This window comes from Podarcis bocagei (genome assembly GCF_964188305.1).
Source record: "Podarcis bocagei genome assembly, chromosome: 6".
Lineage (NCBI taxonomy): Eukaryota > Metazoa > Chordata > Lepidosauria > Squamata > Lacertidae > Podarcis > Podarcis bocagei.
In genome coordinates, this window is record NC_138130.1 from 80,768,144 (window position 1) to 80,780,852 (window position 12,709).

General features: G+C 44.5%; 2 protein-coding genes across 6 annotated transcripts in view; one reads left to right on the top strand and one right to left on the bottom strand.

The window, feature by feature from the left end:
• B3GLCT (beta 3-glucosyltransferase) overlaps window positions 1-2,472 on the bottom strand; it is a 72,886-nt gene extending 70,414 nt beyond the window's left edge. The window contains exon 1 of one of the 4 annotated variants that reach the window (XM_081197961.1): window positions 2,356-2,472. Coding sequence is in view for 1 of the 4 variants with exons in the window: in XM_081197958.1 (XP_081054084.1) it covers window positions 677-764 (88 nt within the window). In the remaining 3 variants the exon portion in view is untranslated. Of the gene's footprint in view, window positions 1-425; window positions 553-676; window positions 1,485-2,155; window positions 2,289-2,355 lie in introns of those variants that run through there. The other 3 variants (XM_081197960.1, XM_081197958.1, XM_081197959.1) reach the window with 3 other exon arrangements.
• The window catches only part of HSPH1 (heat shock protein family H (Hsp110) member 1), a gene marked incomplete at its 5' end in the record, with an annotated part of 43,324 nt that continues 33,020 nt past the window's right edge, over window positions 2,406-12,709 (top strand). For both annotated transcript variants that reach the window (XM_081197905.1, XM_081197906.1), the window contains 2 exons: window positions 2,406-2,567; window positions 6,773-6,831. In XM_081197905.1, coding sequence (XP_081054031.1) covers window positions 2,406-2,567; window positions 6,773-6,831 — 221 coding nt within the window. The remainder of the gene's footprint in view (window positions 2,568-6,772; window positions 6,832-12,709) is intronic.

Consider the following 12,709-nt stretch of genomic DNA (forward strand, 5'->3'; position numbering starts at 1 on the left):
TGCACCCCTAATGATTTAATCAGGTACTACCAGGATCACCCAACCTCCAACTTGGAGGACTATCCTTGACACAAGAGGAAAACTGCTCATCTCCCAAAATGAGATCCATTCTAAATTACTGATGCTCTCCTTCCCCAAGACTCTCATTCTCCATGGCAGCAAAGGGGTTGCTACCCTGGGAACAGGATGCAGGTATGGCATCTACAAGAGTTTTATCCACCAACCTGTCTCTCTCAGCTTTTCCAGTTCTGCTACCTTGGCCTGAAGGGAATGAGCTTGTTCCCTAGGGGCCAGGAGTTCATTGCACTGAGTACACAATCATGACTTCTATCCAACAGGCACATAACTGTGCATGAGACATTCTGTAAAATATACTGGAGAGCTCCCACACTGCTCCTGGCTTTCTAACTGCATGCTTAACTCACTTGTTATCTTGGCTTGACATTTTGTCACTGAGGCAAAGATGCAGCATCAGCTGGGGCTTCCCTCTTGCTCATGAAGTAGGCTCCTTCACTAGGCTGTTGTATACGTATAGCCCCAACTAGCTTCCGCAGCTGAAATGAAGCATAACTCCCCTTGCTTTAACAGCTCCACTGGCTCCCAATCTATTTCTGGGCACAATTCAAAGTGCTAGTTATGACCTATAAAGCCCTATAAGGGTTTCTGCTATACAAACCTGTCCAGGCTCTGAGAACTTCTGAGGAAGCCCTTCTCTCAGTCCCACCATCCTCACAGCACATTCTGTGAGTGTGCAGCCTTCTCATGGGCTGCTCCCAGGCTTTAGCCTCTCTGTCTAGGGAGTTCTAAACTGGCTCTCTCCTTGTTGCTCTTCCACTGGCAGGTGAAGACTGTTTTATTCCAACATGCTTTGGGAACTGACTGCTTTTAAGGAAAGGGCTCTCAATAGTGCTGGGCTGTTTTAAATATTTATATTTTAATAGATTCTTTTACACTGTTTTAATTCCATCACAGTTTAGTTATTTTTTTAACTATTATCTTCATATATGTTTTTAGCTAACTGTGTTTTATCCATGTTGTTTTAATTTTTGTGAGCCGCCTTAAGTTCTGGTTCTGGGGAAAAGGCAGGATATTAAACAAATAAACGGAAGGTGCAGCCGATTCAATCAGAAGGTCCTCCTTTGAAAAACCAGTTCCAGTGAGGAGGAATTAGAAAGGGGAATTGATGTAGCTCACTGGGGAGCAGTAATTTTTGTCAGCGGATCAGTATAATGGTTAAAGGTCCTTCTTTGTGAACACCATCGTCAGCACACATTCCCAATCACTTAACACATATTAATCAGCCACCCTTTTAAAAACAAGCAAACTACTCAGTGCATATTTCCTCAGGGGGGGTAAAAACAGCCCAGCTGTGTTCTGGAGGACCTTAGACCTTTCAGTGTTTTAAGGAGTGTAGCCTTCATGCACCCTGTCATGCTCAGAAACACAGCTTAAAGGGTGGATTTTTCCCTAGCCCACCGGTCTAGGCTAGTGGGTCGCAACAGGAGCACTACCATGCAAATATATGGCAAAAGGGTGAAGAAATGGGTCTCCAAACGCACGCTCGGGTTAAAAGTGGGTCCTAACAGGTTGACAATACCTGCCCCATAATAGCCCACTACTGCTGGCTTTACAGGTGGAATCGGGAACGGCTTGGCTGTTTGCCTTGGACTAAATCTCCTTGACGCAGAAGGTGGCGATCTTATTATGCTCTGTGCCGTCTTATGCCGTGAGCTTTCTCGGCAGCGCCCCACACAACCCCCCCCCCAAAAAAAATAAGGTCCCTGACCTATGGGTAGGAGCTTTTGTGGATTTAAAACGCCGCTTCCTCCGAGGCTACGGCGGGTTATCCTAGCCCACGAAAGCCGCTTCTGCCGCACCAAGCCGTGCCGTCGGTGCCAAAAGGCTCTCCCCACCCGCCACCCCGGGGTTTGCAGCTGCCCTTCTGGAGATGAGCTGCTCGGGCTCTTTCGCCTGGGGGCTCAGCGCCCACCCACCGCCAGCGCCACCTCAGGAAAACAAGCGCTTCCTCAGGGCTGTCTCTCTCTGTGCGGCGACGGCAGCGGTTTAAACCCTGAAGGGAGAGGGAAACGGACGGACGGAGCGGCTGCCGCTCGACTACACGCGAAGGGGACGCCCGCCCATCCCACGAACAAACTTCAAGGAAGCGGGGCAGAGAGGCTCCCTCGCGTATCCGGTTCCCCTCACGACGCGGCGGCGGGCAGCCGCAGGGCGGCTCGGCGGCTTCTCGACCTCTCTTTCCCCCGCCTGCCCGAGAGGGAAAGCGGCGCCGCGGCGTCTCCTCCCAACCGCCGTCCGCGCGCCACAAAATGTCCCCTCTCCGTCCGCCCCACTCACCCCGGGCGCAGAGCGGGAGCAGGAAAAGGCAGGCGGCTAAAGCGCGGGGCATGGCGAGGAGGAGGAGGAGCAGGCGGCAGCAGCAGCAGCTTCGGCTCCACTCCTGTTCCTCGCGGCAGGGAGCCCGTCCTCTCTTCCCGGGACTTCGCCACTGGCCGCTGTTCCGCCTCTGCTGGCAGCAGCGGAGCCGACTCCGAGCGGCCTCAGAGGAGGTATCGCCGCCCAGCAGAACCGGGCGTCGGGAAGCCTGTGAGGGGAGAGAGAGAGAGGGAGAGAGAGAGGGAAAGAGTTGGAGGCTCAGCGGCGCCATCTCGCGGGCCGAAACGGCGGCCGCTCACTTCTCCTCCTCAAGATAACCGACGCGAACCGTCTGGAGCGGCGCCTCGGCTCTTCTCCGACGGCTGCTCAAGGGCTTCTTCTTCCTTCACCGGGGCAGCTTGGGCTGTGTGTGTGTGGAGACCCGCAGCCCCCCACCCCAGGGCGCCTGCTGACCCGCCTCACGACTCGCCTGCTTGGGTGCTCTCAAAACAGGCGCTGGGAAGAGTCACCTGCGTCGTCTCCCGGGCACAAGACATGCCCGTTCATGTTCAATGAAGTGGGGCCGAACAGAACATGACAGGAGAAGGGAATTCAGGGGAAGCTAATTCAGGTGTGGGCTGACTTCTGTCTTGTGCAGTCTTAAGGCAGGAGAAAAAAACAGCGTCGTCAAGGCCTCCCATTGATTTTTAATGAACATAAACAAAGATTGCATACTCGGGTCTCTGAAAAATATCAATGCGTAGCTTACCTGTGTTAAATGGCGCCTGGACATAATTAAAAGCCTAAGAAGGGTCTTGCAGGCTCAGTTTTAGCATTCATTGCGCCCCAAGAATCCAAGCAAGCACCAAGCCATATTTGATCCACTTAAAAATTGGCTTCGCCTCTAGGTATCTCTGCTTAGCATCAAATCCATCATAGACAACCTGGAGCATGAACTCTATGCTATTCTGTTCCAGCTGTTTTTGTTTGTTGAGATCTGGCAACAAAGACTAGCGCAAATCTTGTGAAATGCAGAGGGGCTTATGACATTTTACCACTTCCTAAGTCAGACTTTCATGCTGAGGGCTTACTAAATCAACAATAAACTAATTACAGCTAGCTGTGCTTAGGTTAGAAGGCACAACCTCTACAAAACTCCATTAAATATTTAGCTACAACCCTTTTAACAAGATAACCTTCACATTATTCATGTCCGCACAAATTTTCAACATGCAGCAACTTTCACCAGCTCATGTTTTTCACTTTCCTTGAGACATACACCCAACCACTTTTCTTATGTACCTACTTACCTGTCAAACTTCTAGTCAGGGTGCTAAGGTTCCATTCCACATTAATGGTGCAGTTTGGATAGGAATTACCAAAAATCATGGTTACCTGGTTCATTTAGGAATGGTTTCCAGAGCAGTATTCCTAGACGAAAAACATTAAAAAGTGTGTTTATTTTGTTGTAAGCATTGACTAAGAAGTCTTTAGGGATGAATTTCTTTTTAATGCATACACACATGTGAAATGGTAATCAAAATGCCATTTTAAACTATTGCATACAGACCCAGAAGCTGTGGTTAATCAACAATAATTCAATTAGAAAATAACTGGTTCTGCACACACTTAAAAACTTAAGATATTCTGCTACAAACACTATACATACTTTCCAAACACACCATCCCATCTAGGAAGCACGATAAATATAGCAAACATCTTCAGGCTATTCAATTCTCTAAGGAGAACTACAGAATACATTTTTAAACTTATCACTTAAGGGAAAATAATTCATGGATTTTAAATAGTATTATAGTCTCAGCGAAAGCTCAGAAAATTAAACAGTGAGGATAATAATAAAAAACCCAGCTAAAAACTGATACTTTAATAACATTTCAGGAAGGTTAAAACTACAACAGACAGATAATGTTGCCCCTTGAAAGCAGCAGTCATAACAATTAGTTGTTGTGGTGGTGGTGATTTAACCTTGTACTTTTTTATGCTGTTAGAACTGCAATCCTATGCACATTTACTTTGAAGTAACTCCCATTGAACTCAGTAGGATGGACTTGTGAGTGTACATGCATAGGACTGTCTTTTTTAAAGCCAACTTTCTTTAACACTGTCTTTTAACATTTGGTAACAGAAAAAACATTTATTATGATATACCGTATTTTTCGCTCTATAAGACACACCAGACCATAAGACACACCTAGTTTTTGGAGGAGGAAAACAAGAAAAAAAAATCTGAATCTCAGAAGCCAGAACAACAAGAGAGATCGCTGCGCAGTGAAAGCAGCGATCCCTCTTGCTGTTCTGGCTTCTGGGATAGCTACGCAGCTTGCATTCGCTCCATAAGACTCACACACATTTCCCCTTTCTTTTTAGGAGGGAAAAAGTGAGTCTTATAGAGCAAAAAAATACGGTAATAATAACAACAACAACTTTTATTTATTTATACCCCAGCCAAGACCGGGCTCAGGGCAGCTAACATCAGGTAAAAACAATTGATTAAAATACAACTTAAAAACAAGATTAAGTACAACATTAAAATGCAGCCTCATTTCAGTAGAAACTCAAATCAAAAACTTTTTGAGGATGAAAACGTCAAATCTTCACCAAGGCCAACTATCCAGACTGGTCCTACGTGGGCCAGAAAAAAGCCAGGGAAGTCCTCAAATAGGAGTTCCATCACAGAAGGAGAAAGGAAAAAGGGGGAGGGGATCAAGTTGATTCCAAGCCAAAGGCCAGGCGGAACAACTCTGTCTTACAGGCCCTGCCGAAAGAAATCAGACCCTGCAGGGCCCTGGTCTCATGAGACAGAGCGTTCCACCAGGCCGGAGCCAGTGTTGAAAAGGCCTTGGCTCTGGTTGAGACTTCCTTAGGGCCCAGGACCTCTAGGGTGTTGCTATTTATGGACCTTAAGGTCCTCTGTGGGGCATACCGCGGTATGATGATGTGCCAACAATCACAACAATTCTGCATGAGTGAGATTTGCCATTTGCTTCATGTGGTTTTTTTAATGGATCAGGGTCAGCATGCATTCCTCACTTTTTTACGTTTCAAGCACTTTTCCTCTTCACAGAAAACAGAATGCCATTAACTCTCAAGCAACAGCTTGTAAACAGAGCAAGTAGGTGTTAAAATATTAATGAAAACCCTATATTAGCAATGCAATAAAATGGTTAAACATTTTATATTGGTAAATACTGTATTAGTGCCTTTTAAGACAGATTCTAATGATACACCAGTTTTTACCTTTCAACTGGAAACAATAATGCAAACCATTAGAAAACAAGCACCATTACAAAGTTACGTATGCATTTCAAGGCTGCAGTCCTCAAACAGACTTATACAGAAAATATCCTCCTCACCTGATGTATGCTGCACAAAATCCATCTTCTAATTAAAGCTATATATAGCTGAAGGACATCTGCACTGATTCATTCTGTAATTCAATGTCTTAGAAGTGAAATGAACCAAGGGTTTCCATCAAGAAATTTAACTGTAGTTCAAATGACAAGTTCAATGTACCTAGAGATACCTGTGTAGTCAACAGAAATGAAATATTACCGCCACATAACATGGAAACATTTTATATGGAGGAATATAATCTGTTGACTTTACTCTTCAATAATTTTCAAAACAACACATACAGCTACAACAGATTGTGCTGTTTTAATTTTAGCAACCTCAAGACGCCCTGAATGCCAAATCCGTTCCCCAGACTGTCTTCATGTCATGCCAGTCCATTTAACTATAGCAATTTACCATACTTTCCCCTGTAAGACAGCGTTCTGATTGGAGTGCAAAGACCTACGTTTGGACATGCCCAGTGAGATTGTTTGTTTGTTTATCACTCTTTGGAGGAACTCATGTGTTGCTTGAGAAGTTGGACCTAGGTCTCAATTACTTGGGCCTAAATCTCATTGAGGAATGGATGTAATGCACAGTTTCTTAGTCCCATGTCCCGTTGAGACAGATAAAATTTGCTTCTGAGTAAACATATATAGACTTACAGGGCATGTCTGTTAAATATCCTTTTGTAGCATTCATTATAATTTTGAAATCAAGCACATCCCAAAAAATGAATTTATTAGCCCTGAAAGAATAATTCTCACATGATAATTTTCTATGGTCGAGATTCTATATCTTACTTGCTGGACACAGCATTTCTTATGGCAGAGTTGTTCTACGGAGTCATTATTTTTAAAAATGTAGGAATCACAATATTATTTCTAGCCTTGCTCTGAATTCTGGGAGCATTACCTATGTGAAGGATAATAATAACAAATATTTATCTCTCAGCAATAAATGCCTGTCTGACATTGTATAGCTTTATATTATATTGCTGAGATTTCCATTTGTAAATTATTCATGTGTCCTATTTGTAATACAGGTTGCCAGGACAAAGAAAACAAAATATAATTTAAATCCTTCGAGGCTACATGGCTACAGGCAAGTATCGTTTTTAAAAAGTTGAAGGTTTTCTTTAAAAAAAGACCAGTTGTTGTTGCTGCTGCTGCTGCTGTTATTAACCATCACATCTGGGAATGAAGAAGTTGGGGTATAGTTTGTGAATATTTTGATATTTCCCAGTTGAAAAATAATGCCAAGGACAACTTTTTTATTTAAATAAAACACCCGGAAAAGGTGTTCTGTGTCAACAAAAAGCATTTGCTGGTTTTTTAGCTCTTTCTCCAATTATCCGAAGATGGCAAAGCAGAAGTTCCCACCATTAGTAACAGACACTGCCAATCTCAGAGCAGAGCAGAGCCAGAAAACACCTCTGCCCAATACACTGGAGCTGATCACAGTAGACCAAGGGTGGGGAACCTTAGGCCCAAGGGCCAAATGCGGCCCTTCCAGGCCTCTCTATCTGGCCCCAGGGCCACACACCCCACCAGCCTTCCTTTGTGCCATTCTTTTGTGTTTTTCCCTGGCTGAAGTGTGCCCTTAAAGTCTGAAAATGTATCTTCCTTGCCTGGATGGAAGATAGAGAGAGCCTTGTGTGCGAGTGTAAAAACGAGCCCCCGTACAAAGGTAAAATGAGCTCTGCCTACTTCTGCGTCTGCCCTCGCCTGCCAGTGGCATGTGGCCCCTTGAAGGCTATGCTGAAGGAATTTGGCTCTTGAGCTGGAAAGCCCCCCCCCCCCCACTGCAGTAGAGAATGCTGAGATAGATGAATATGTAGGCAGGTTTTTATGTTTTCTATTTGTCCCCTGCTGATTCCAGTTTACATGGGACTTCATGCCTATACAGTGGTACCTCAGGTTACATACACTTCAGGTTACAGACTCCGCTAACCCAGAAATAGTACCTCGGGTTAAGAACTTTGCTTCAGGATGAGAACAGAAATCGTGCTCCGGCGATGCAGCAGCAGCAGGAAGCCCCATTAGCTAAAGTGGTGCTTCAAGTTAAGAACATTTTCAGGTTAAGAACAGACCTCCGGAACAAATTAAGTTCTTAACCCGAGGTACCACTGTACTGGATTGTCAATTTTTACCAATAAGGTGCAACAACAGATTTCTAAGCAGTTCACGTTTTAATCCTAAAAACTTCGATAACGTGCTTGTATCAGCGATAATGCTCAATACAAATTCAAAATCATTTAAGAGTACATTAAGAAGAAACATGATGGAAGATAAGAATGGATTATCTGAACTCTTTCAAAGGATTCAGCACAGGATTTTTTCCCCACTTTTTTTTACTCTTCTCCCTGCACACACATCAGGCAGAAATCAATTAGAAGTATGCCTAATTAGCTGGATTTACAACTGAGCAGTAAAACACAATGATACCGAAAGCAGAGCAGGCCAATTTACTTAATTGAATTTCTTTTGTCTATCCTGAATCAAAAAGGCAATAGTTTTCTTTTTTCTTCTAGATTCCACAAACTTTCCTCTGCTATACTTTTAAGGACGCAGTCCTACGATGCCAAACATACAACCACCACAGGGTTGCTTAGTAAGTTCAGCAGCCCCTTAGACTTATACTTGGGGACCCTTGGTATTCACTACCACTCTAGAGCCAAACTTGACATAATGTATCACTAAGGCTATCAGTTTATTTGTTTTTTAATTAATAGTAGCTGTGGGGTCTGCAACATACAGGGCAAAATATTCATTGGAAGTGCAGCACATAAGAGCGAAGGTTTTGACCCTTTCTGCCCTGCTATGATTCCATTTACAACTGCCACCTGCTACTATTAGCCCAAGGAAAAAAGATCTAATTGGTACCAAAAAAGAGACAACATTTTCAGTTTTTAAAAATCCTTTTAATGTATTGCCTGTGGCTGCCAGGTCAGAATGAGTGGGACTCTGTATTCAGCTGTTTGTATACTCTAAGGTTGCTTCCAGCCTAACACAAACTATTTATTGTTCTGTTGTAAGTTACAATGAATTTTCCACACTATCAGGACTCCACACTACTCCACACTAAGTTTTCCTATGTTAACATCCTGCTACATTCCATCCACACCAGTCAGCAGTGACATACCTGCCATGGGTGACACCATTTGAATCTCAGCACACCCTCACTCTTACCTTTGTTCCATTTTTTTAAATCAATCTTTTAATTATCATTAAAGTGATTACTGCCCTAAATCCTGCAGCAGTAACAACACAAAGGGGGAGGTTGCAAAGCCTCCAGCTAAGGAGCCAGATCAAGTTCAGAGCTTGTTGCTGTAGGTCAAGAGACCAGTGTGCCTGAGGCTGTTAGAAGGACCTTGCATACCACCAGGGCTTGAGAAACCAAATGTCTCCCACACTACTCACTGGCGCAGAAAGCACACCAGACAGGTGGCTACAGAACATAGGGGGGAAACACCTGTCTTCAGGCCAGGGACATTGGGCTTTTAAGATCTCTACAAGAGACAAAGGTTTAAAAAGGCTGGGTGAACTTCTGATCTTCGAGGATGCAAGCTGCTCACTTGGAGCAATTTGTGGTTCTGCACCTTCAGACCTGCCTTCCCTTGTGGGCATCAGCACCAGACCAGGATAAATGTTTTCACACATACACACACGTTAACACACACACACACGTACATATAATAAAGGAGAAGTGTAGCAATATAACATAATGTTATTTTTGTATTATAATGTGATACTACAACACTAGTTATTAAAAAAAAATGATATTGGGCTTCCAAGTACACTGTGAAGTCTTGTGCAGAGGGCTTTTCAAAACTTACAATGAAAAGATGGATGTCAGATGTGCACAGTCCTGCCCCACCCCCATCCCCAAAGCCATATAACACTCAAAAGGGGCTTTGGGGTCTGGCATTTTGAGGGATGAATTTGATGGCCCCATTTTCATATTTTTCCAAAATGGAAGAGTCCTATATTACACATGGGACGCAGGTGGCGCTGTGGGTTAAACCACAGAGCCTAGGACTTGCCGATCAAAAGGTTGGCGGTTCGAATCCCCGCAACGAGGTGAGCTCCTGTTGCTTGGTCACTGCTCCTGCCAACCTAGCAGTTCGAAAGCACGTTAAAGTGCAAGTAGATAAATAGGTACTGCTCTGGCGGGAAGGTAAACGGCGTTTCTGTGCACTGCTCTGGTTCGCCAGAAGCAGCTTAGTCATGCTGGCCACATGACCCGGAAGCTGTGCGCCGGCTCCCTCGGCCAATAAAGTGAGATGAGTGCCGCAACCCCAGAGTCGGCCACGACTAGACCTAATGGACAGGGGTCCCTTTACCTTTACCTATATTGCACATGGATCACATTTCAGAGCTTTAGCCCATCAGAAAATTTCAAAATAATTTTAGTAGGGAAAGGGATTCATAAGGCCCAAGCACCTTTAACTATAGCACTAACCAAAGTTATCTCATGATACATTAGACCTGACAGCCCATCTCTGCCACTTAGCCTCTGGCCTGGTTGGACTTCATGATCCTAGGTCCCCACCTCCAGGTGCTAGGGTACCTATGTCTTCCATTTTACAGGGGAATGTCTAGTCCAAGTCTGGTTCAAAGATAAAGACCTATATGAAAGGAGAGTAGTAGGGGCCTTGAAGCTGCCAACCGCCAGTTAGCACCTTGACAGCAGACTGAGCTAGCACATAAGTTACCTGATCACATCCCGCCCCCCATGGTGAGATGTACGGTATTTCTATTTAAATTATACTAATTTCTAAATTTACACCTGGGTACATTTTATGGAACTCTGTGTCCTCTTTTTTTGATGGTGCATTTCTTCAGTTGGGGAAGTGAATAAGTGGCAACCCTACAAGTCACTTTCCCCCCTCTTTTAGCTTTCTGCAGAGGCAATCTATTCATGTCCCATCTTTCTAATGCCAAACTCTTAGAGGCAAGATGCATCAGAATTTTGCAGCGCTTGTGCATGATTGGACTCCATTTGTCCCTCTGTTATATGCAGGATGGTTGCAATCCTGCTCTAGCAGCCTGCCCTGGACTTTCTGAGCAGCCATTTGCTACCTTGTGCAAGCATGCATTCATATCATTATGAGACAAACAGCTGAAAATCAGTGGCGTAGCGTGGGTTGTCAGCACCCGGGGCAAGGCAAGTGATTTGCGCCCCCTAACCCGTGGATTTGCGCCCCCTAACCCTAACCCCCAGATGTTGCGCCTGGTGCGGCCGGGCCCCCCTGCACCCCCCACCCTACGCCACTGCTGAAAATAGATGGCCAGTAGCCAATGCCCTTCCTCCTAAAACAACAACTACATTAAGCACTTTCAGATTAGAAACAATAAATATTGATTTGATATCCATATGCCCCCCTGGGAAATGGATACAGCAAAAGTCTACACTCCCTTCTCCCCCACACCAGCATACACTCTGGACATGAAATACCTCTATGTTGCTTGCTGCAGCAATCAAGCTCTCATGCTTCAAACACCTTCCATACTCAGCTCTGCCTACAAGAGATAAAGGTAAAATATTACCTTTTGAATAGGAAGGTCCTTCTGCAAGCACGGCAGTCTGTGATTGATCCTACAGGCAAGGACAAGAGCATATATTATGGGTATTGAAAATGCAGTGGTGTTTAAATTGTTTAAGCATTGCATACAGCAATTGTAATAAAAAGGCAATGCATGTGTGGGGCACATTGTTTTCAGTGATTTAAAATGTATTCAATTGGAAATGGATGCTATAATCGTGGTTATGGTCTGGAAAACTTCAGCACAGCTGCTATTCGGAAGAGATGCACTAAAGAGCAAACTAAACTAAATACACTAAAATATAGTCCTCATGTTTGCCACAGGGCACTGATAATATTTTCTAGCAATGTCACAGAAATGCATATTGCCAGGCATGGAAATATGAATCTTGGTGGCTCATAATGCTGGCCGTGGTTGGGGCAGTTATGCTTCTGAATACCAGTTGCTGGAAACCAGGGTTTCCCACAAACATCTATGTGGCCAATGTGAGAACAAGATGCTGGACTAGATGGTCCACTGGCCTGATCCAGCAGGCTCTTCTGAAGTGTCCAGAAAATTCTTCTCCGGCTGAGATTTAAAACTGAGCTGGAGAAATCAAGTCTTTTGTCCCACCCACTTTCCTTCTGCATTCATTGCCACTCCAGCAGTGTGGTGGGATGGAGATCCTTTCCTCACCCACAGCCTGCAAGGTGTCTGGCACACTGCTGCAGTTGAAAGCCAGATATCAGAAGCCCTGAACAATCTAGTTTCCCAGCACTGCTGTGCAACTTCTCCACCCTACCATGGCTGACATCAAAGCAGCAAAGCAAATAAGGTGGTGGATGGGAGTGAGAGTTTGGAGGAAGGGGAGAGGGCAGGCAGATAGGTGGGTGAGGGGCAGAAGGTTACTGAAGGATCAGACCCTGTTGTACTCCTAGGGACCTTTGGGGTGGAACAGGACATAGAATTGGCATAAACCAAGCTATTTTCAGTGTTTTGGTTTTAGAACACACCAAGCTGTTTTCAGAGCTTGACCAGAGCAGTTCACTGCTTCACTAATATTTTTGAAGAGCTCCAAACATGCAGGAATTACTTGACAAGTTAATGGCTCTTCCAGATATTAATTTTCTGCATATCTGTAGATGTATATATCACCTTCAGATGTTACAGATTTATTTATATAATTCCAGGAAACCATAGACTTACATACAAACACTGCCTTATAAATGTAGCTGTGCAGTTTAGTCAGCATGCTTCGTGATGATGGCTGTCTATACATAATATCTAGGTAGTTTCGTGAAAAAGCTTGAGCCATGTTGAGGAGATACATGCTTTTGTGTTACTGCCTTGGCAGAAGTCTCACACTGTTCCATTGTTTTTGTTTACCCCAACAAACTTTATCAAGTTATCTGTTTGGGAATGGGTGTGTGGATACAAGATTTGCTCCCCTCACC